We start from the raw sequence: 25,120 nt of genomic DNA, 5'->3' as shown, positions 1-25,120 counted from the left end.
CAGATCGCCTTATACAAATAACCTAGTGCAAACCAGCAAATTACGGTTATGCAAGACCGGAGCATGTGTTGCGGCCACTGTGATTGGCTGTTGGCCACGCTTCAGACAAGCCTTCTGTCAAGTGTTAACGATTTCGCACCGTGTGAATGTAACAGTATGGTTAGAGTAACACATAAAGTGCCATAAGACAATTCAGTAGCTTAGTTTTACTATAGTAATTCTTTAACAGTCCTTCCAGAAAAAGTTTTTTTATGCGATGAAATTGCGGGAATTTGCAAAAATTGCGGGAACTTGCAAAAACTGTTTTCAGCTTTTGCAGCTTTTCAATGATGTTCACTTCATGTCACATAATCACGTCACTTCATAACGTTCCCATGGCAAAAGTGGACATGTCTGCGCTTGTGAGAGGTAAATGCAACGTTTTTCAACTTTCTGCTAAGATATGTGATTTTGCTACGAAAATGCGGAGATTATGAAATCATGCAAGCCCCGCATATTTTGAGCACGGAAATCTGCAATTTATGCTGCAAAAGTGCGGCGTATTTGAAAAAATGCGGTCCCGCATAAAGATGTGGACTCGCATTTTTCTGGAGGGACTGTCTTAAATGACAAACCCAATTTTTAAGGCTGTTTGTCTATACATCACAACCCTATTTTGATTTGTTTCAAATCAGATATGGTGCTAACCAAGATACCAAAAGGAGTTACAGCTAAATTTGTTTCAAATGTCACCGTTTTTTCTTATATAAAAGATATGGTGGCTGTTAATGGTTGTCCAGTAGCTGCAAAAAAGAGAGCTTTCTTAAAGGTGCATTTAAGGAGTGCAGTGAATTACTTGAAATTAAATCTGAGAGTCCTCAAGACTGGAGATGGAAGAAGTTCCTCCGACTTCAAAAGAGCAGAACATCTTTTTTAGCCCAATGGTTTTTACCCTAGAAGCTTCTTGAAGGCTTCATCTCGGGCTGTTCGATAATTACAGTGTACAGAAGAAACAGTACGTAATGGCCAACAATCAGTGAGGGCTCTGCAATTACGGACCAAGAAAAGTATTAAGCGATACACACTGGCCAAGACACACGTTACATAGCTGAAATGATAACAGGAAGAAAAATGTTAAAATGTTCTGTTTTCATGATTGAATTCATCATGTTGCTAGCATTTCACATTATTACATTTTTTGTACTTTTTTCTTGTACATTTTTTCAGCTTTTTCAGGATATTGTTTTTTGGACCATTATACTAGGCCTCTTAATTTGATTTGGCTTGGCTGATAATGGCCTCTCGAATTGATTGAAAGTCGTTTGGTTTAAGATGTTAAGATGTACCATTTTCTCTTTCTTTGTCACAGCTACCTCATCCCTGAACTCACAGCTCCAGCATCTCCAACAGCTCCAGCAGCTCCAGCATCACCAGCAACAGCATCACCATCATCAGCAACAACAACAGCAGCGGGAGCAGCGGGAACGAGAGCATCGTGAGCGAGAACAGCAACGAGAACGAGAGCAGCAGCAGCAGCAGCTCTGTGGCCCAACACATCTCCAGCCACCCAGTCATCGTCAACTCACTCCACCAATCCAGTCACAAGTGTCCGGACCTTCTCCAGGCACCTGTACCTCCAATCACAGCTCAGCTCAACCTCCCCAGTCTCCGCCCAATCACAGGCAAAACCAATCACCAGCTCGTAGCTTACCTTCACCTGTCACGCCGCCTCTGCCACTGCAGGTAAGATTTGAGTTTTACCTGTTAGTTAACTGCAAAAGTGATATTTGAATACATTTTTACATTAGATTTGATGATGTTTTATTTACAACATTCAATCTTGAAGACATGAAATTACATGACAAGAACAATTGTTGTCTTTTGCTGTAAATGGATTTTAGTTATGCCCAAGGGGCAAAACCTTCCGATCTCTCTTGTGAAGCCAACAAGGAAGTGACTTAAACTGCAATTCATCGACTCCTGGCTTCTGGCTCCAAAAGGGAGCTTAAAAATAAACCCCTTGGTTACTTTCAATAGCAGGGGACTATTTTCGGGCACTGCATAATATCACTACACCTGCTGCAGCCATGTTACAGCAGCAAAGTCCTTGATTATTACACCAGAATGAGAGTATAGTTCCTAACCATATCTGCCTAGAAAATCGCAATTTTTAATTTTCCGTCGGTCTTAGTACACGATGTAACTACAGAAGAGTCAAGTTTTAAACAATATCGAAACTCTTTGGTTATTTTTTAGCGTGATGCTAATGGTCTAAATAGATTCAATGGGTTATGCTAAGCTATGCTAAAAGTGCTAGCGCCAGACCCGGAGATCAGCTGAATGGATTCCAAAACTGTAAAGGGGGTCGCACATAGGACGCGCAGCTAAGCGCTGTTCTAAAAAACTCAAATACATTGCTTTCTATGAGTATACGCACACCGGTGCCAATAGGGGGCGCCTGTCCGCGCCGCCCAGCTACGACTCAGGAAGTTGCTCAAGTCCCTGTCGCGCCACAGAGTGCCACTCACATTAAATAACATCATATTTGTCCGAAATCATTAACGATTAACATTGGCTGCTAACGTATATTTTGCATTTTGAAGTAGACGCTATCTGACGAAGCTTGCGCAATTTAATGTGCACTTCCGGTTTACAATACCTCCGAGTTGTCCTAGACGCGACTCCACGCGGCGTGGCACGACGTTGAGCTGCGCGGCCGGTGTGCGACCCCCTTAAGAATCAAATGTTTAACTCTAGGGGAGCTGAAAAATGAGCATATTTTCAAAAAAAGTGGAATGTGCAACCAAAAATGGTTCTTTTTCGATTTCTAGAAACTTTTAAGCATCTTTATTTTTAAGAGTATATATCTGCTAAACGGTAATTTTTTTTAGCAGTAACTTTTCAAAGTGCACTAGATGGTTTAGAAGCAAACATTCATGAACTGAAAGCCACAAAAATCCTTTTAAATAAGAAGCACAGCGCTCTGCGATTTAGGTGGTTTCAATCCGTCGTACACAAAAGCATTAAACCTCACAAAAGCCCATATTTCCACACAGCCAACAACCTTCCGTGCATGTCTCCTCAGTTGGTTTGACTCTTGTTTACACACTAAAAGTGAAGTTATTTAAAGCTATAATACAAGTTGACTGGTGATGGGAGCCGCTCCAGAGTGCCGCATGACACGGGGGCGGTCGAGACCGATCGACTCCATGTAATGACCCCTAAATATGATGTCGCCTCACTTAAAGAACTCATTCTTCTACATTATTCACAACATGTCTGGAAAAATGGAGCGCTGGAGTGAGACGAGGTCTAGGATGAATGTTAGAGAATGGGGCAGTAATTCAATTGAATGATTGAATCTGTCTGGGGAAATCTTGGATATTACAAATATTGTTTCTGGAGGAGGTACCCGTTTGCCAAGGCGGTCCGTGAAAAAGAATGAAAATTGAAAGTTTATTGTTAAGAGTTTATCCCGGCCGTCTTGCTTGCGACAGCAATAGACTATTATTGGAAATGAAGAGCTGCGGAATATTGAATTATGGGTAATGATGTTTTTGGTGTAACTTGATTTGAAACAATTTTATGATAATCACTTATTGACATGTTGTGAAAATGTATAGTATATGCAGCGGACGTTGGGCTGAATGTGAGCAGATTCGTTTTCAACATATTTTACCTGCTGCAAATAAGATCTTGCGTTGGGAGACCCACAGCACCATATGTCAGTGATCTACCAGTAAACTTGAGTTCATTGAAATTTTATTTGGTTTTCTGTTATTGTCACGCAGCGTTATGCAATTAAAACAAACTCCACAGATGGGACATATGAATCATTATTGCTTTAGTTAACTCATTAACTTTGTGCACGCCTGAATGAAAAACTAAATGGCACATAGAGATGAATTCTTCATAACATTAATAACATTGCATATCTGTCCGTCTGTCTTCTATTCTTCCTCTTATTCATCTGGCTGTCTTCATCGCTCACTAATAACACACCCTCCTACCTATATGTCCCAGTGGTTTCATTTTAGTTTGAGAGAGGCCAGGGTCGCCTTTGTGCCTTTCCCCGCATTCATCAGCGTCACAGTCCTTATTGCGCTGTGCTGTGTCTGAACCTCGCTTCCCCTTCCCCCTTATTATGGCTGCCATCAGTTTAGCCATTTATTTCACCTGCTGTCTCTCTGCCCGGCCTGTATCCTTACCAGCTGGACCCTGTGGGCCGACGCTTAATGGTCTCCAGGGCCCAGAACTTGTAGTTTCCAAGGAATTCCTTAGGAATAGCGAGGCATTACATATATTTTTTCATTTACAGTTGAAGCACACCTGATTCGATTTGTCAAGTAACCATCAAGCCCTTCTAATGCGTGATACAGGTGGGAAATAGAGTAAATGGTGGCTGGTGACAATGGAGTCTCCAAACGCATAACTTGATGTATGATGCGCTTAGATTTCTAGGTTGATGGGAAGGTTTCAAATAAAAAATAAATATGCAACATCTTTGATAACTGCCAGCAGACTGTATGCTGAACTATACTTTATTCTGCATGTGCTACAGTACTTACCTAATAAACTGGCAGTGATGTATAGTAATGGTTGCCAGGGCCACTGGTTGAAAATATACAGTTTAAAGGAAAATACCACAGTTTTTCAATATTTTACTTTGTTCTTACCTCCACTTGACGAATTAATACATAACTATTTTTTTTCAATGCGTGCACTTAATCTTTGTACAGCGCGTTGTGAACGTGTTAGCATTTAGCCTAGCCCCATTCATTCCTTAGGATCCAAACAGGGATGAATTTAGAAGCCACCAAAAACACTTCAATGTTTTCCTATTTAAAGACTGTTACATGAGTAGTTACACGAGTAAGGCTACATTTACATGGAAACGATCTGAAAAGAAAACGCAAAAGTGGCGTTGCGTTATCACTTTTTATTCCGCGTTTATACGAGCGTACAGAGAAGGAAATCTGCGTGCATATGGTGATGCAAAATGTGTGATATTCGATGTAGTATGCACTCCAGGTGGCTAGGTGGCAATGTGAAGCACTAACACACAACACCACCAAGTCTGCACGCCTGTGTACAACCCTCTTCCTTGTTCTCCCAGGTCTCGTCCAAATGCCGTCTGGTTTGCCGCCGACGAATTGGCACATAAACAATTTGATAGAGGTAATTAATGTGCCTTCTCTGATCAGTAATACTAGCTGTAAATATTTCGTACAACTGCTGGAAAGACTTAGATTTATCAGAGCTGCTATGGCAACTTGAAGGTCCGACGTATGGAAAAATCCTACATGTTTGTTGTTATTTTCCTGAACTGGCGTATGCCTGTGACATAAACGCGTATGCAACGAGAGCCACCGTAAGCGGACTTTTGCGTTTTTACGCTTTAGACGGGAACGTGAGGGTAGATTGTTTTCAAGATTTCCACTCTGGAGGGTGGTTTCACTTTTTTGCATTTTTAAGCCCCAAAAACGCCGTCACCGTGTAAACGAAAGGCACGTCAAGCGTTCTTGTATAAAAAGGCCCTAAGTATGGTGTCACTTTAAGGTCAAAAGACGAGTACGTAAAGTAGCCTGCAATTTTATAGAGAATAGAGAGATATATAGAGATAGAGAGGCAAACATTACGAATAATTCTAGTTGGACACTTAGAAACACACAAAAACGATTCATTTTAGGAAAAAAGTTTCTTAGCCACTCTCATATTAAGATCATTACAGTATCTTGCTAACAATTGGTCTTCCCAAATGTAACTTTTTGCCCCTTCCAATTAATCCAATGGGATTAAAAATAAACTCTGTGGCCAGGTAAATCTTTTGTGCATTCCTTAAGCAAAACTGTCTGCAACCTTTTCCCAGGTGTGTTAGAAGAGCCCATCTACAGGTTTTTAGGCAGCACGGTGTGGTTTCGTTACCCCTGAGGTCTGTGATTAGATTTACAGCTAAGAGTCACTGTGCAACCCTCTTGTTAATCCAAAGAGAAAGAGAGAGAGTGGCACCAGAGACCACCACGTCATTACCAACCCTTCACTTTGTAACCCAAGTGCTGTGTGTGAAAGTGATAAGTGTGTATTGTGTCTGTGTGTCAGGACGAGTCAGAGGGGGTTTGAAGTTCCTTCTTCATAGGGGTCCACATTACCACTTAAGCAATGTGAATGCATGCGTGTGGCAGGGTTTGCAGTTTGGCTCCCCTGAGGGTCTGGAGTCTGTAATTGGACTTATGCCTGCGTTTGACTGAGAAACTTACAGCAGCCTTCACCAGAGTGCTGTTACTGGCCTTTAGGGACGGCCGCAGTTAGACACCAGGAACAGCAATAGAATTTTAGGAATGTGTATTTTTTTAGGGTCTATCATAATTACACCTTCTGGTAACACAGGTACCACCCCAACCTATCTGTCTTTCTTCCCCCATTCCTCTTTTTGGGTGTAATCATTCTGAAAGGGCAGACAGGTCTCCTATTATCAGAAGACACCTAAAGGTCCAGATAGAGGCCTTCTGTACCTGAACTGACAACATGACAGTGAGTTAGCATCCCACTCTGATAATACCACAGTCAGCTTGTCCAACGTGCGAAATCTGAGTGCTTACTGCATTCCCTCTTCCTCCGCTCTTGTTATTGCTTTTTCTTTATTTGGTCAAAAGTTCAGACAGGCTTTTTTTGTAAGTCTCTGACCCTGAGTTCCTTTGGAGCGGGGTGAATAAAGTTTACTGTATGATTTTCCAGTGAGACTTTGCTGCATGCTGAGATGCCTCCAGTCACACAAACTGACTTTGTACTAGAGTAATCTCTTGTCTTGTCATGTCAAGGTCATGGGTTTGGTACTGGGAAAAATGTGTAGCTTGAATTGAATGCAAGTCGCTTTGAATAGAAGTGTTTGTCAGATGTGTGCGTTTAACTTGTTGTCTCTGTATTTGTAAGGGTTTTATTACATAGATGCTAATTAGCTAACAACATTAAAGCTCCCATAACACACATTGTTTCTGCATATCCCATGTTAATCTTGAGTACCTATAGACGGTTTCAGCAGTAACAAACTTAAAGGGATAGTTTGGCCAAAAATGATATTAAACCCATGATTTACTCACCCCCAAGCTGTCCGAGTTGCATATGTCCATCGTTTTTCAGACAAACACATTTTCAGATATTTTAGAAAATGTTTTAGATCTTTCAGTTGATTAAATGTAATGTTACGGGGTCCACCCATAGTCCACGACCTTCAAGTCCAAAAAAGTGCGTCCATCCTTCACAAAATAAATCCAAACGGCTCCAGGATGATAAACAAAGGTCTTCTGAGGGTAATCCACATGGTGTTGTTGTAGAAATATCCATATTTAAAACTTTATTAACAAAAATAAATACCTTCCGGTAGCGCCGCCATCTTAGTCGCGTCCGCATTCAGGAGAGAGTATTAGCGTAGTGTACGCACTTTTCTTAGTGACGTATGACAAATTCGGAGGGCGGGGGCACAGAGCAGCAGCAGAGAAACCTCCGTATGCTGCGTAAGCTCTCATCCTGAATGCGGACGCGACTAAGATGGCGGCGCTACCGGAAGGTATTTATTTACGTTAATAACGTTTTAAATATGGATATTTCTACAACAACACCGCGCGGATTACCCTCAGAAGACCTTTGTTTATCATCCTGGAGCCGTTTGGATTTAATTTGTGAAGGATGGACGCACTTTTTTTGGACTTGAAGGTCGTGGACTATGGGTGGACCCCGTAAAATTACATTTAATCAACTGAAAGATCTAAAACATTTTCTAAAATATCCAAAAATGTGTTTTTCTGAAAAACGATCGACATATGCAACTAGGACAGCTTGGGGGTGAGTAAATCATGGGTTTAATATCATTTTTGGCCGAACTATCCCTTTAAACACGCGGCTTTCGTGGTCATCACGTAACGTCCGGCAAACTCTGTGAAGAATAAATAACAACAAAATCCATTCAAAGTAGTTTATTTATATAACAAACAAAATAAACAACATGTAGATTACCTAGGAAACCAAAACATTTGTTATTTTTGACAAGGTATTTGTTTAAGAGTTCAGTTTCAGCAACTAGTCAGACCATTATACAAACAGAAACCGGAAATAAAGTTCGGACCAGACGTGTAATTGCGTCACTGCATGTGTGTTCGATAAAACGGTCTATAGAGAGATGTACAGAGAAGCAGAGGGGAGGTACAGTAGTGTCAGGGCTGTTGTGATGACAGGCAGACGGTGCAGATTATGAAATTTGCCTAAGTGTGTTAATTGGCTGATTAGCAGGGCAGCTGGATTTGCAGGTGCTGATTGATTGGAGCAACGGGTTTTTCCACGCTGAAAAGTCTCAGGGATTTGGGGGGGTAGGGGTGTCTGCTCGGTGAGCAAACCGGTTACACCGGAATTGATCTTAATTAGATCTGAGAGACCTGCCACAGCAGAATGGTCACAGCGATTAAAATGAAAAACAGGAGAAATTACTGATCAAATTAATCATAATGTCAGCCTACAGCTGTAGGTCTGCTGTAATTTGCCACTCCACTGGCTTACATCAGCTCTGAGCCACACGCACACACACACACACACACACACACTGATCTGTGGCACAGAGAGCGAGCGAGGGGAAAGAGAGAGAGGAGCAGGGCAATACCATCCACACACACACACATTCAAGCACACATACAGACACACATCCAGATTTTGGGGATAGTTATTTTAAGTTAAGTGATTTAAGGTAAATAAAATGCACTTCACATGCAAAACTTTAGGTCCAAGCAGAAGCTCCTGACAGCTGGTTGAATTGTCAGTGGTCTGAACGAATGAGCAACAGTACGTTTTCATCCTGTAACATCTGCCCTTCAGCCAATCATCATCATTTCAATCAATCATTAGGATCTTTGATAAACATTTCAGCTAATCAATCGGACTGTTAGCCAAATATTGGTTAAACATTTTATTAATGGCATGTAAACCTCCAGATTTGGGCTCCAAATGGGTGATTCTCGCAAAATTAGACTTAGGAGGTGTCATGAAACATTTTGATAAAAAAGTAAATGCAAAGTAAGAGTATCAAAATAAGAAACATACAGTTACAAACATCTCTTCATGTACTATTTTGCACATGATTTCAAATGACATCATATAAACCAATTTTGTTGTTTTTTCCACTTTTAAGGGGAACATTTTCATTACTGCAACGTGTCCATGACTGGATTTGGGTTCTTTGACATGGAAATATTTATAATTAAAAAATCTAAAAAATAAAAAGCTTCACTGCATGTTATACTATAAACATTAACAGTAAAGAAACATGTGATATTTGGTGATCACTGGTAAATGTAGAGACAATAATAAGGAATATAAATGTGTCCAAGACCAATTTTCTCATCCTCCGCAACAATTTTCAATCATTGTTTAAGCCCTTAATGAACTAACTTTAAAAAAAAAATAGTTGGAAGGGACATTATTGACTGTGACACTCAAGATGGCTACCAGGTAAGCAGTTCTTATTTTTTCTCTCCGGATAAAAGTTGATATTTTGTTTGTCATAGTACCTAGACAACTTTTTAGTTCTCATTACCGAAACATGAGTTTGTAAATGCATATATTTAATGTAATATAATGTTGCGGTAATGATAATGTTTGATAACGATGATCTAAAAAATGTAAATAATTCTATAGGAAATATTTTTTAAATCCTCTAAAAATAATGGTTATGTAAGTTCAGACCTTAATCTTATATGTGCACAAAAAATTGGCTTCAAGGGCTTTTTAAAAAAAATCTGATGCTGAATCTGGATCTGACACCTTCTAAGTCTGGATTTCCTTCGAAGGATCCAGCCTTCGAATTGGGATGCAGCTCTAATTAGCTTTGTCCCAATTGACTTACTATACACTATGCACTTAATCTACACACTATGTACTTTACCATCTATTGTATAAATTTCAGAAGAGTTGAATCGGAACACTTAATGATTTTCTGCTACCTGGAAGTACAAACGGTTTTCCAGACGAGGGCAAATGACGTCATAACAAGTCAATAAAAAACATTTTGTTCATCATACTTTTAATCTCATTGCACAACATATGCTGATGACACACAATCAAACTGACGCGTAATGGTCTCCGCAGAGACTGTTTTGGTAGCCAATAAGAACGCATGGAAATTCGGCAAAGGGTAAAACTGTAGGGAATAACTACAAATTCCAATTGGATAAAATTTCAAAATAAGCAAAGACATTTGTCATTAAAAGACAAAGAAATTGTATAAAATATATATATATATATATATATATATATATATATATATATATATATATAGTATGCCTCTCTACTCCTGCTGGATCACAACTGTTGTTTAATTATTTGTGTCTACTTGTACAGTCTGAGCCAAATGAAACCGAGCTACTTCTTCTAAGCAGCAGTATTTAATTTTTCTTTTCCCTCTCACAAATCCAGATTTTTGATCCTTCGCCTTTGGTCTCATTCTTGCTTTTGCTAGATACTGTACTCTTTACACGATACTGTACCCCCAGTCACCCCATCTTTACCCCCACTTTCCTGTAACTTCTCTCTCACCCTGTCACTCCTAGACACACCCCTCCTGATGTACTGATGTGTGCCACAGGAGACTCAGACCCAGGAGTGCTGCAATTACACTGGCGTCCCCTTCTCCCTCCTTTCCTCAGTGCTCTTCTTCTCTCATCTATACCTCTTTCTCGCTCTGTCCATTCTCCACCTTTCCCCAACAATCAGCCATCATTACAGCTCACTTCTGAAACCCCATTCCTGTCAAGGTCAGGCGCCCTTCAAACACACATACGCTCAGATGCACAGACATGCACACATTGATGTTTTTTTTTTCTTAACAACTTACAGTTGTTTCTCCAGTCCATGCATGCAATGACTGTCCATTAATCTAGTCCCTTCACATTATTCATCATTTATTTGTATTTTACTCAGTTATCCCAAAGCATTTAACAAAGAAAAAGTTAAATAATACTGTATATACTGTATATATAACACATATATATATATATATATATATATATATATATGTTGAATGCACTTGTTTTTATTAACTTGTCATGAAAACAAAACACAAAACTACAACAGTTAATAATGAACTGCACTTATACAGCATTTTTAAATCTTTGTTAATTTCAACAATTACTTATACTTTATTAAAATCTTGTTAACGTTAGTTAATGCAGTGTGAACTAACATGAACAAATAAATAAAAGCTTTATTTTATTAACTAACATTAACAAAGATTAATAAATACTGTAACAAATGTATTGCTCATGGTTTGTTAATGTTAGTCAATACATTAACTAATGTTAACTAATGAACCTTATTGTAAAGTGTTACCCACAATGTTAAACTTTCGGTTAACATGAAATTGACATTAGTCGTGTGTATTTTATTAATATACATTCTTGGTCTTACTGGCTACAGTTCATTTTTACATCATATTCCAAGGATATTATTTTCAAGATCCAATCATTCGGAATGGATAAAATCCCAGCCCACATTTTTTCTCATTGAATATTTTCATTGACATTTTTTTATCTTTTTAGTTTCTATTGAAATAATAATTTCTATATATTTTTATCTTTTATATTTGAAGAGTTTGGTTCCAAAACGCAATAAATGCAATTTTTGAAAAAAATGAGTTACTGCCAAAATCAGTATTATATCAGGTCAGTATTTAAAAGTAAATTCTTAATTTTACGCAAAATCCAATATCCGCCGTGTTATTCTGTCACCTTTTCTCCCTTTTTTCCCAAAACGCAATAAACGCCACTCCTCCTTTTCTACAGAATGCAATAAATCCGCTCCACAAATTACAGCGCACTATTCCATGCAATGTAAACAAACAATGGCGGCGGGTTGAGTACACAGAGTCCTAGTTTTCCTCATCTACTTACACAAACAAACAAAAACGAAATGCTTTAATAGCATTGATAAACCTGTGGTTTTCTGTGACGGGAAAGAAACGTAAGCCATCAACATCTAATAATTTACGCAAGAGGCACTCGGTAGACGATCGCTTGTTCTCCCGACAGCATCAAGCTCTGTCATGCTAACACATTGACCCCGGGGGATCTTATGAAAAACTTTCCATAATTTTACTTAGTCAACGAGAATCACAGCTGATCGCTGTGAAAAATGTTAAGCGACGACGTCAAGTATAACCGCGCAGCAATGACAGTGTTCCTAATATGACAAAGTAAGTGTTTTGATTAATGCCATTAATGTTTATTTTTTATCAGTGTATACCACTAGTCAACTAAATTAATATAAAATATACATTGATTGAATAGATTCATAGTATTTTGGAAAAAAAAAAACGTCATGGATTAATTGCATTATGTGGAAAAAATAATCCGTTTTTATACTAAATCATTGAAAATCAAGTTTTTTATGTTTTTATAACCTAAAGATGCTATGTGAAAGTTTGTAACAGAAAATAGTGGTTTTCATCTGGTCACTTTCTTGGTATAGAAAACACGTTTTTACCGAAATTTGTCAAAATGGATTTATTGCGTTTTGGAACCAAACTCTTTATTTGTTCTATATATATTTCCTGAGATTAAGTCACATTGCAAAAGTAAAATTTGTTGTTAGTACCTTTTAATGTTAACTTTAACTTTACTGTGAGCAAGCATCAAATTTGTAGTTGGTGTTTATCAGTTAATTAATTGTTTACCTTCTGTGTTTAGTTAATTTTTTATATCAGTAATCATATTATATCAATGCTTAACAAGAAGTTCACTTTGCATATGCCAAAAATAATATATTACTGTTTCATGCTCTCTTTCTCTCTCTCTCTCTCTCTCTCTCTCTCTCTCTCTCTCTCTCTCTCTCTCTCTCTCTCTCTCTCTCTCTCTCTCTCTCTCTCTCATTAATGCAGACCAATAGACAGGCCTTCTTAAGTAGGCAGAAAATTGCTTTACATAACAAACCTCACTATATAAAAATACAAATGTGCACTGGTGACTGAAGCAGAAAATAAGACTATTGCCCATCAACAGCAGCACAGCGCATGGTATGAATAATTATAAAGCATGTGATGCAGCAAGTGAGGAAAATCTGGCTTCTGAAAGCAAAGCAACTTTATATTTACTCGAAATGAGGGATTATTTTCAGAATTCGAGTGAGGAAGGGCACTGGAGCCTGCAGTTAGACACCTACAGTAATAAGGAATAAAAGTTTGGAAGACTTCCAACTAGATTTGAATTGCTTTGATATAGGATTTGTCAGATGAAAGAGTTAATTTCCTTTTATTATAGAGACATGTTTATTACTTGAATGTGCTGATAATGATTCACATTAGCTTGTGATTTGAGCTTAAGAGGCTTATATAAAATGTGTTATTGAAACTTCATAATAGCAAACTGTTTTGGAGATATTGGACATTCACTCTAGGTCCCTTTCTCTAAATGTCTAGGGGGTTCATCAAGTTTTTTAGGAGCAAATCACCTTCACAGTTTTTCTTTATCTCCCACCTATCCTTCCACGCTTAAAGGGATAGTTCACCCAAAATTTTGTCCAAGAGCTTGTTGACCCCTTAATGAAAATCTACATACGGTATACTGTCCATGTCCAGAAAAGTAATAAAAACATCATCAGAGTAGTTCATGTGACATCAGTGAGTCAGTTACAATTTGTTGAAGCATTGAAAATACATTTTGGTCCAAAAATAACAAAAATTACCACTTTATTCAGCATTGTCTTCTCTTCCACGTCTGTTGTGAAGCATATGCGTGAGACTAAAGTCACGTGACTGCAGTGACGCGGCTGACGTGTTATCTGGTGCGCCCCAGCTCTTTTTTTTGTGCGCCCGGGCTTTGTTTACAGTCTGAGGGAGACGCATGCTGTAAGTTTGAAAAAAAACAGTCACGTGACTTTAGTCTGTGTTCTGAAGATGAACGGAGGTCTTACGAGTTTGGAACGACATGAGGGTCATTAATGACATTATTTTCAGTTTTGGGTGAAATATCCCTTTAAACATCATACTTGAAACACTCAGACATCGTAAATGTAAAAAATATGGCATATTATAGCAGGATAATGATGTGGTTGCAGACAACGATGTCCAATAACTTATAGCACTCGTTAAGTTTCTTCTGACCCAAGCAAGGTCGGATCAATGCTGCGTTCACCGTCATTCATTCATTACTCCACTTCAGATTATACCAAATGTGTACATGTTAATGTGTACAAGTATGCATCCTCGCCCGAGACTGTGCACGCGTGTACATAAATGTGTGGATTTGTGTGTGCGTTATCGATCGGACCTCTGACCGCATCATAGCCACAGAGGCCTGCTCGCTCATCATTAATCTCTCCGCTCTGAGTTCTCAAATGGCAACAGGCAGGCCCAAGTCCAAACCCAACCATTTCTCTTCATTAGCCCGGCTCACCGCGAGACGCCACGCCGAGGAGTAATCATTTACCATTATTCTAGTTATGAAACTCGCACACGGCCGACGCTGGGGTTTATTGGATAGAGGCCACCAAAAGAGCACCAGCCATTGATTAAGGCAATATTAAAGTCATTTAAATGCTGGATTTGTCTGTCAAATAACAGCAGGTGAAAAGAGATGGCATTCTGTTCAAATGCCGGAGAGGAGAATTTGACATGATGAATTAAATGAGTTAAAGTTTCCTTAAATTGAGACATACTATTCTGTGCCTTCCGTTAGATTAGGACGTGCAGTGCTTTGTTTTCAGTCATTTCACAAACAGCCATTGATCATTTTGCATTTGATGTTTTTATTATTTTGCTGTGTATTTTTTTATCACAGGAAATTAAAATTTGATGGAGGCTTGGTCTCCTGTGACCACTGAAAATGCAATATAAACTTGATGCTATATTTAACAAGTAGTTTTCCAACATCAGCAGATCCAACGGGTTGCTCTCCAGCGCAGTCCTGCCTGCGAATTTGTACTTTTCATTTCACAAACTTTGTGACTATACCAAAGTAACTGCGCTACATGTGTAACAGTGCGGTCAGCACTTTACCTCTGAACTTTATTTTTGCAGCAAACATTATATTTTTTATCAATCACATGGAAATGTTGCCAAACATTGGGGGTAATTCATCAACAGGAAAAATGATAAAATGTGGAATGTATAATAAAAATAAATATATGAAACCATCCTGCCGGCTACTCCGTAAGGCTACCTTGTTGCACCAAAAATAGAGCAAAGATGATTGATGTGTTAAAACTCTTATATGAATTTTAAGCGCCACAATTATGGAAGTACAGAAAAAAGGATTTTATATAATGACACGAAAAGCAGTTAATTATGATTGGAGTTAATGAGTCACATGATTGACGGTCGGCTCTAGACAGTCCATCACACCTTTATTGGTGCATTTGTCATTCATTTCCTCCCTCGTTCCTCTGTCATTTGCATTTGGCCCGTTAAATGTGACCCCTCTTGCCCTCTCTCTTCCCAACAGTTGTGCTTTTTATCTGATGAAGTGCAGCATTTTAAACAGCTCTTGTGTGCGCCAGAAGAGGTGGTCGTACAAAGCAATGCATCATGGGAGGTTGCTTCTGTGGCTTTGCAGCATTACATATCCCTCTTTTACATTTACATTTGGCTTTTATCCAAAGTGACTTCAAGCTATACAATTTACCAGTATGTGTGTTCCCCGGGATCCAACCTATGACTTTTCTCACCTATTCTTATATATTTCTGTTATTCTGTCAGCTATTTATTTATTTGTCAATGGGAAGGTGAAATAGGGCTCGGTGAGCTGTGTTGGTGGTGTGAGAAGAGTCCAGGTGATGGGCTCAGGGGGTGCAACAGGGGAGCTGAGGTGTTTGGGACAGTCTAATGGTGTTTTGATGTACCTGGGCAGAGGGGAGGCTTCAGCGTGGGGAACATGGGAGAAAGAGAGAGAGAGCGTTTTTGATGGAGGCAGCATAAGGTCTGGATGTGACGCCGGGGAGGCCGTGAGCATGCTCAGATGTGTCACTTCTGATTATGTGCACTCTCCATAATGGGAAAAAATAAAGATAAAGATGACGAGTGGGGAAATAAGAAAGAGTGAAATGGAGGTGTGATTGAAAGAGGAATTGCTATGATGCAAAAATAAATTTTCAGCGTTTTATATGTTTAATAGTGGTACAGAGGCTAGAATCATTCTCTCTCCTTAAAGGTATTGTGGAAGATTTTCCCAAATTTTTGAAAATAACTTTTTTTAAAAAAAGCACACGTGCAACACTCTACCTGCTCCCGAGAGGGAACACCTCTTAAACGTGTGCACGAGAGAAAGCATGCACGTGCCTAGTTCTTCTCATGCACGCACTGTTTACAAGTTGCTGTCGGCATTACACATACATTGAGATGTTTAACGTGTCTGTGCGGTTCGTGACTTGTGTCAGGGCTAGCATCGCTAATCATAGCTTACATCAACTTTTACCAGCAATGGATTTCTCCAAATAGCATGCCAAACTTTACCTGTCGAGTAGAAACTTCGCGACTGATGCTTCAGTGGGAAGCCCAACCTGTGCTTTAGCGCACGTCAGCGTGTGAAATATTCTCCCAAAAACACTCAGGTCTTGTTTCTTTCTTCAGGTGTCTTTCTCTTCTTGTCATACAATTCGTAGACACTTTTTCTCTTGTGACCCTCAGACATTTTGAAAAAACAAGATGAGAACGCAAGCTTCAATCAATGGCTGAAACCGTAGCTCACCACACATATACACCTGAAAACGAAGCTAGGGAGAGCATATACAATGACCTTATTTAAACATATCACCAGAATGATAGACAACTAGGATGACCAATAGTCTTGATGATCCAACCAAAAAAAGAAAATCCTCCACTATACCTTTAATAAAAAAAAATTTGTTTTTAAGTAAATATATATATATATTTATACCACGGGGCTGTTAAATGCTTTATTCTGATTGATTGAGAAATGTTCCACTGGTATTGATTATTTTTCTGTTAAACGCACACCTAACCCTGTCAAATGTCTTAAAATAAGCACCATAGCAATGTCTGTGATAACCGTTGTATTAGAGGATTAATTGACTCCATTCCTTTGAAATATTTGAAAATAATGCACCCCTGCGATGTAAAGGCACGACGTGAATTACCACCTTGCGTGTGCATTATTTTAAAATAATTTAACGGCCCGGAGTCAGTTATTCTGCTTATACAACGGTTATCACAGACATTGCTCCGGTGCTTATTTTAAGACATTTGACAGTGTATACCGTATATACATGTGTGTGTGTAAAGAATAATTGACGGACATTACATGGGTATATATATATATATATATATATAAATGTAATATATAGGCCTATATATGTTTTGGTTTCTTAGAGACGAGGGGCGACAGTGAGCATGATTCAACATAAGATAAACACTATAGTAAATACATAGAAGACCCTATAACCTCGCACCTTATTCCAACGCCACAGGAACGAAAGCAAATCGTACAAAAACGTAAAAATAAGGTTGTATGAATTAAAGCAAATTAGAATTATTTGCAAAAAAACACTTAATTTATACTCTGAAGTCTTATAATCTTATGCAGTTTAGCCTCTCTCAAAAAAATTTTGTTTTTGTATAAGAAAGCTTCTATATATATTTAGAAAAATACTAAATTAAAATTACAAGATTTTGAAGAGAACATGATCCAATATAGACTCTGTCAGTTTATACATCCTGCTAATAAATACTTTCTTTATCTTTAATGATTTGTAGCTCTTTATCATCTGTAGTGTAAGCAGGAAGTTGTCCCTTAGGCTCTGTGTCTTTCTATTGTATTAGCAGTGAAAGTGATTAAGTCTGAATTTGCAGTCTGAACAGAACTGGACTAAAAGGAACTCTGGCTTTGTAAGTGTTTTACTTTGATGTCCGAAAGTCCTCACCATGATAGCGACGGGGTGTTTTTTCTCTTGTTCAGGAGATTACATGGGTTGTTGCTCCATACAACCCCCTGGTCAAACAGCCATTGCAGGCCTCGCAGAACTTAATAGAGTTTAACATTTACTCAACCACATTGCCATGGGGTGCAAAACGTGTGTGATGATTTTTACACTCTTCAGCTTTCTTTCTTTCTTTCTTTCACTTTTGTAATACTTACTATAGGCTAATAGATCGCATGAACTGCAAAAATGACTTTCTTAATGTATTTTTGTCATGTTTTCAGTAGAAATATCTAAAAATTCTTAAATCAAGATGTATTTTCTTGGTAAGCAAATGACCTAAGAAAATAAATCTAGTTTTTAGGCAAAAACTATACACAAAAACTATACAACTTAAGTGAATTTGTGTTTAAAACAAGCAAAATTATCTGCCAATGGGGTGAGAAATTTTTGCTTAGATAAGTGTTTAAGAAAAAGGAAAACTGATTTTTTTCTCACCCCATTGGCAGATATGTTTGCTTGTTTTAAGTTAAAATTTACTTAAATTGTATATTTTTTGTCTATAAACTAGACTTATTTTCTTAGGTCATTTTGCTCATTGAGAAAAAGCATCTTTATTTAAAAAATTTCAGATATTTCTACTGAAAACAAGACAAAAGTACTAAGAAAGAAAGTCATTTTTTGCAGTGTAATGAGAGCAAATTGAGACTTCTCAACTTCTTCTGAACTCTTTGGATTTATTAACTCATTTCCGCCAGCCTTTTTAAAAAAAGTTGCCCGCCAGCATTTTTTGTGATTTTTATAAATATATAAACCATATCAAATGAAAGAACAGACCCTATGCTTTCAAACAAACAAACAAAATGGGAAAACCTCTTTTTATAACCTTTTAATAACAAAAAGCTGAAATAATTGCATTTTTTAAAGAAATTTTGTTAGAAATGATTATCAAAACATACATGGAGTTTTAAATTTGTAAAATTAGTTTTTGCTTTAGTTTTTATATAAATTGGGTAAGTGCTATTTAGGGGATAGTAGCCGAATTACAGATTATCGTAAAACTCGTCATTATAACTCGTCAATGGTAGGGAAAGAATTAAGGACAAACTCTAAGCACACTTTATTTACATTGTGAAGATATTAAAAGTCACTTTATCACTTTAACACAATTGGCGAAGTTGCAGCTACAGCTTTTCACGTGTTTAGTGCAAATTTAGTGCAAATCTTCAATTTAGTGTTTATCTTCAATGACACCTGCCGCGAAGAGCCGTGTCTGTGGAAGGATTTTGGGTTCACGAGCAAGACGTGCGGACCGACCCCATCTCACCTCTGTAACGTCCCCATTTAGCTGCTTTCTGCACGTCACCTATTGAAAATAAACTAAACACTTGCGATTTCCCGATTTCCAACTTTAACCTTCTTCGACAACCAACAAAGTAAGAAATAGATAGAGAGATAAGAGATAAGAAGAGAAAACAGGAAAAAAGTGGAAAAGAAAGTACAGACATCCATTTTCCACATTTACCCAGTGCTCTACCTGCTGTTTTTCTAAAGAAAGGATGCCAGCTGTTTAGATCCACACACACATGCAATCAACACAAATAACGGAGCTGCAACGCCATTTCCTGCCTCCCCACATGACTCCAAGTGAAGGCAGCCTGCCGTAAAATCACCTGTTTCGATGACAAACACAGCAATCCCCTACAATCCTCACAATCTTCTTCCTGCTGCCCCCAAGTTACAGAGTCTTAATCTGCCCCGCTGCTCTGCCAAGCATTTTATAATGGGCTTAAGTGTTATTGATCTCCTTCCAAAAATACATGAATGTACAATAAACAATAACCTTTAAGGCCTCTTTATAAATCTCAAAATATACAAAAAACCGTGACAAAATAAGGAATACACACATTTCTACGTATCTAAGTTTCCCAATCAAAAAATAAACAAAACTATAGCCTTGGAATTTCATGGTTTAATGAAAATTTTGTGCTAACTGGTTCACCTCAAAATGAAAACTTTATCCTTAGTTACTCACGTATGAAGGGTTAGAGCGAAATACTTGTTTTGAGACTTGCTTTGGTGCAACTAGTAAATCAGCAGAACTACATTTAGGATCACTAAACTAGATAATACTCACATAATTCACCGGCCATCTTAACATTTCAAGATAACACATTTCATCTACTCTCTTTGAGAGAGAGAGAGTGTTTGCCATCAGATAGGCTGAAAGGATTATCTATAAATCCAATCCTTGGTTGATATTGCCGTCCTTGTCCATCTTGCTCTCTCTCTCTCTCATGCTTTCTTTCAATATCTTACGCCCTCTCAGAAATACATGTTTTTATTATCTGAAGATGTTAGCTCAAGATAAGATGCTCTCCACGCAGACACCTTTCCTGCAATCACAAAGCTATTCTCCTTTTCTGTTTAACAGAATAAGCACTCGTGACTGTCGCCGGGTTTATTCCACTGAAAGATCACAAGCTGTCTGAAATTTTACTAATGCAAAGGCGAACGCAAAGCCGGCCTCCGTCAAACTGAAACATTATGAAATATCCTGAGATTGTTTTTAGGAAGCATCTCATCGCTGATGTTGTATACAGATCAATCATGTGAAAATCTCTTGACAAATGGTAGAAAAAGCAGAAATGTCCTCGGGTCTCCGAGAGCTTTTATCACTCACAATTGCCATGCTGAAATCGTTGCCCTTAACGTTTTGGGTCGCTGATATTATCAACTGGCACTTGACTTTTGCAGAAGGACAAAGAAAACGACGGCAACAAAGAGCCGATTTCTGTGATTAGTGATAAAAAAATGGATGACTTTCAGTCCGGGGGACGTGGTATCAATCTCAGCCAATTTTAGGCCACCAACATGAAATATGATTTCATAAGACAAATGCGATGTCATTCTTAATGTGCTTAACCTTTACTGTCAATGAAAAAGTATTGATCGCTCGGTGGTATTTTCTCATCATTTGATTTCAGAGAGCCTGGTAATATATGATGGTGTGATAAGATGAAAGATGAATGGCAGCTGAATGCTCTCACTTTAACAAAGCTGAACGGCCCCCGCTGGGATCCGGATGGGGGGGCAGACAGCAGGACACAGGAAATGGGAAACGATTGTAGCCTGAAATTTGTTGGATACACTCCTAAATATAAAGGTTTTGGGTTGTATGGTTCCATAAAGAACCTTTAACTGGAATACTTTTTGTTTCACAAAAGCTTTTTTGTAGTGGTTCTTAAGACTATTAAAAGATAAGAAAGAAATTGTTCTTCTACGAACCTGAACCTATGACCGAATGGCTCTTTGGGGAACTCAAAATGGTTCTCGTCTATGAACCTTTGACTGAATGGCTCTTTGGAGAACCAAAAATGGTTCTTCTATGGCATTGTTGTGAAGAAAAAAAAAATTATTCATTGTCAACAACTTACCCTCATTGTTCTGAGACCTTTATGCCGTAGCGGAGTAGCAATCGGGAGAGTTGGGACATTTCCCTGTGGGCTGCGAGGGCCACTCGAGGTGTTAACCGCACTAAAGTCTTTTTTTAAAAAAAAAAAGTCTAACACTGGAAAAAACATTATTATCTCTCAAAACTTTATATGACAAAAATTATATTTAAAGAAAAAACTCTTACAGTTATTCAAAGATGCACACATCATTCTATATTACTCCCATTTATGAGCACGTTCGTCTCTGGCCTCGCTCTGTTGTGTAATAGCTGATTGACAGGTGCGCATCTCCGACTTTCAAACATGTATCATTTTGTATAGTTACTCATTTAGGAAAATTTGCCATGATTTAATGATTTTATGAAAATGTTTTTTTTTTGGCAGATTGATTATGATTTGTATTACCCTAGTTTTACTACCAATACAAGACCTTTTTTTTTACCACGGAGGGCCGGTGGTATACAAAATTTTCCAGTAGATTTTTTGGTCCCACTGCCCCCCTGCCTGTATGTCTTCATGTCATCTGGGTAGCACACAACGGGACGTCTGTACTGGATATGCATATGGAAACAATATATTTTAAAAGTGATACACAGAACTGAAGGTTTATTAGTCTAGGTCATTATTTCAATTTGCTAAAGTTCTGGTTGAGTCTGGTTCTGTAAACCAGACCCATTTATTGGACTACTGTAGATCTGATTCATTTTTGCTTCATGTCTCATAACCTCCCATGAACAAGCAAAAGACAATATGATGAATGTAAAGATGACAACAATGTAAGACATTTGTGACCCTGGACCAAAAAACGAGTCATAAGGGTTAATTTTTTGAAATTGAGATGTATACATCTGAGAGTTGAATAAATAAGTTAATTTATGGTTTGTTAGGATGGGACAATTTGTGAAATACAACAATTTGAAAATCTGGAATCTAAGGTTGCAGAAAATTAAAATATTGAGAAAATCGCCAGATGAAGTCCTCAGCAATTGCATACACTCACAAAAATAATTTTGATCCATACAATGTATCGTTGGCTGTTGCTACAAATATACCCGTGTGACTTTCTGGTCAAGTGGTCACATATGACTACAAAAGCCTTGGAATACAACACATAGTTTAGATTATATTTAGGATATTTTCATTATACTTTTGTGTCTTTTATGAATCTTAAAAAATCCAGTCCCGATTTATTGTAATTGCTTGGAAAAACACAGAACAAATACAAAAATTCGCTATTTGTGATCAAAGAATTTCATACAGGATGAGAAAATGACTAATTTAACTGTTCTTTAATAGTATAATAGCATCTAGGGGTGGGCGATAAACCGGTAGACATGATAAATCGGTAGAAATTTGACAACCGGTAGAGATTTTGGACTATCGTCTCTATCGAGCTTATGCGCCCACGTCATGCTTCTGTGCGCGTAGTCACGAAAACTTAAAGTTTGTACACGTATTTAAGCACCACAGTTTTAAAACAAGTTATTTTAAGCCATTGAAACACAAACAACAGATCTATATGCATGCACTCTTTCTGTGTCTGAGGAGCGCGCAATTCGCGCAACCGCTGTTCATTAAGCTTGTGAGCAATATTGTCCTTAAATACATATATGCGTCAAAATTCACGTCTTTGAAAGTATTCTCATAAACACGACCATTTAGGGCTTAAGAGAAAGTGAACAGCTAAAAGAGAAAATGCATGTGTAAAATAGGTTCCGGACTTTGGTCTTAAAGGGGAAGTTACCCAATTTTGCTCCTGTCTGTCACTCATGTCATGTTTATGAAACGGCATTAAAGGAATACTCCATTTTCTTAAAAGAGGAATCCAGATAATTTACTCACCACCATGTCATCCAAAATGCTGATGTCTTTCTTTGTTCAGTCGAGAAGAAATTATGTTTTTTGAGGAAAACATTCCAGGATTTTTCTCATTTTAATGGACTTTAATAGAGCCCAACATTTAATACTTAACTCAACACTTAACAGTTTTTTTCAACGGAGTTTCAAAGGACTATAAACGATCCCAAACAAGGCATAAGGGTCTTATCTAGCGAAACGATTGTCATTTTTGACAAGAAAAATAAAAAATATGCTCTTTTAAACCACAACTTTTCGTGTAGGTCCGGTCCAGCGCGACCTAACGTAAATGCGTAGTGACGTAGGGAGGTCACGTGTTACATATATAAAATGCACATTTGCGGACCATTGTAAACAATAAACTGACACAAAGACATTAATTAGTATCAGTTGACATACAACAACGTAGGAACGGTCCTCGTTCTCAACACTTGTAAACACTGGGGCGGAGTTTCGCGTTCGTCCTCTGTGACCTCTTGACGTCATGACGTATTGCGTGGGGTCACGCTGGCGCATCACGACCGGATCTAGACGAGAAGTTGTGGTTTAAAAGTGCATATTTTTAATTTTTCTTGTCAAAAATGACAATCGTTTTGCTAGATAAGATCCTTATGCCTCGTTTGGGATCGTTTAGAGTCCTTTGAAACTCCGTTGAAAAAACACGTTAAGTGTTGAGTTAAGTATTAAATGTTGGGCTCTATTAAAGTCCATTAAAATGAGAAAAATCAGGCAATGTTTTCCTCAAAAAACATAATTTCTTCTTGACTGAACAAAGGAAGACATCAACATTTTGGATGACATGGTGGTGAGTAAATTATCTGGATTTTTATTTTAAGAAAATTGAATATTCCTTTAAGAGAAAATCTCTCACTGCTCTTGACCAAATCACTTTTCTACCTTAAATAAAAAATATATACATACATACATAATTATTTATTATCATTCCTTTATCATTGACTGTCTATCTTCAGAGAGCTTGAGTTTTGTTTGTTTTTATCTTCTTTTTATGCTTGTATAAGGTTTTTGTGAGAATTATGAAAATGGTATTAAAGATTTTAATAACAGAAAAAAAGATTTTAAAAACAGAAAAAAAACTCTACCGTGATGCATATCGTTATCATGATATAAAATGAACCCTATCATGATAGAAGATTTTGGTCATATCGCCCACCCCTAATAGCATCACAATCATCATAATAATGTTTACATTCATGCATTTGGCAGACGCTTTTATCCAATGCGACCTACAGTACAGTGCATTCAAGGAATACATTTTATCAGTACTCTATGTGATCAAACCCATGGTCTTTGCACTGCTCTACCAATTGAGCTACATGAATCCCATCATATACCTGCAAATTCTCTTTCTGTCAACATTTCAGTCGTTTCGGGGTTATACGTCGTGACTCGTAGCTACAGTATGGCAAAGTCAGGACTCATCAAAAAGAATAGCAAGTTAGTTTGAGAAATAACCGTTGACTGCCATCAGGATCCGCTGTTTTCTTTGAGTCCTCCTGTCTGCTGTCACCGCGCCTGTTCTCCTCGATCTGCTCAGAGCGCTGCTTCCATTACAACCTCATTGTGATGAGTAATTGGGAAGTCTGTGTGCAGTCCTGCGTGAGCTCTTGATCTACTTAAAGAACCTAATAAGGCTGTATTCTCCAGACCTGCATCAAATAAGCACTGCATTCTCCCTGCTTATTAGGAGGTTAGCTTGATTTATTCACCTGTGTGCTTTTGTGTGTGTGTTTTCAACACTGGCAATGCACTCCAAAAGAATAGAAATCGACCGCAGGGGTTAACAAAAACCGATTGCTATTTTTAAAGTGATAGTTCACCCAAAAATGAAAATTCTGTCATTATTTACACACCCTCATGTTGTTCTAATCCTGTATGAGTTTTTTATTTTGATGAACACAAAAGAA

The 25,120-nt window shown here is 38.0% G+C and overlaps 1 protein-coding gene across 2 annotated transcripts in view; it reads left to right on the top strand.

Moving 5' to 3' along the window:
- Positions 1-25,120, top strand: part of pou6f2 (POU class 6 homeobox 2) — a 130,521-nt gene that overhangs the window by 70,045 nt on the left and 35,356 nt on the right. For both annotated transcript variants that reach the window (XM_065294893.1, XM_065294892.1), the window contains exon 5: positions 1,349-1,722. In XM_065294893.1, coding sequence (XP_065150965.1) covers positions 1,349-1,722 — 374 coding nt within the window. The remainder of the gene's footprint in view (positions 1-1,348; positions 1,723-25,120) is intronic.

Source organism: Paramisgurnus dabryanus, chromosome 22, assembly GCF_030506205.2.
Source record: "Paramisgurnus dabryanus chromosome 22, PD_genome_1.1, whole genome shotgun sequence".
NCBI classification, from domain to species: Eukaryota; Metazoa; Chordata; class Actinopteri; order Cypriniformes; family Cobitidae; genus Paramisgurnus; species Paramisgurnus dabryanus.
This window is presented reverse-complemented; position numbering and strand designations above follow the sequence as displayed.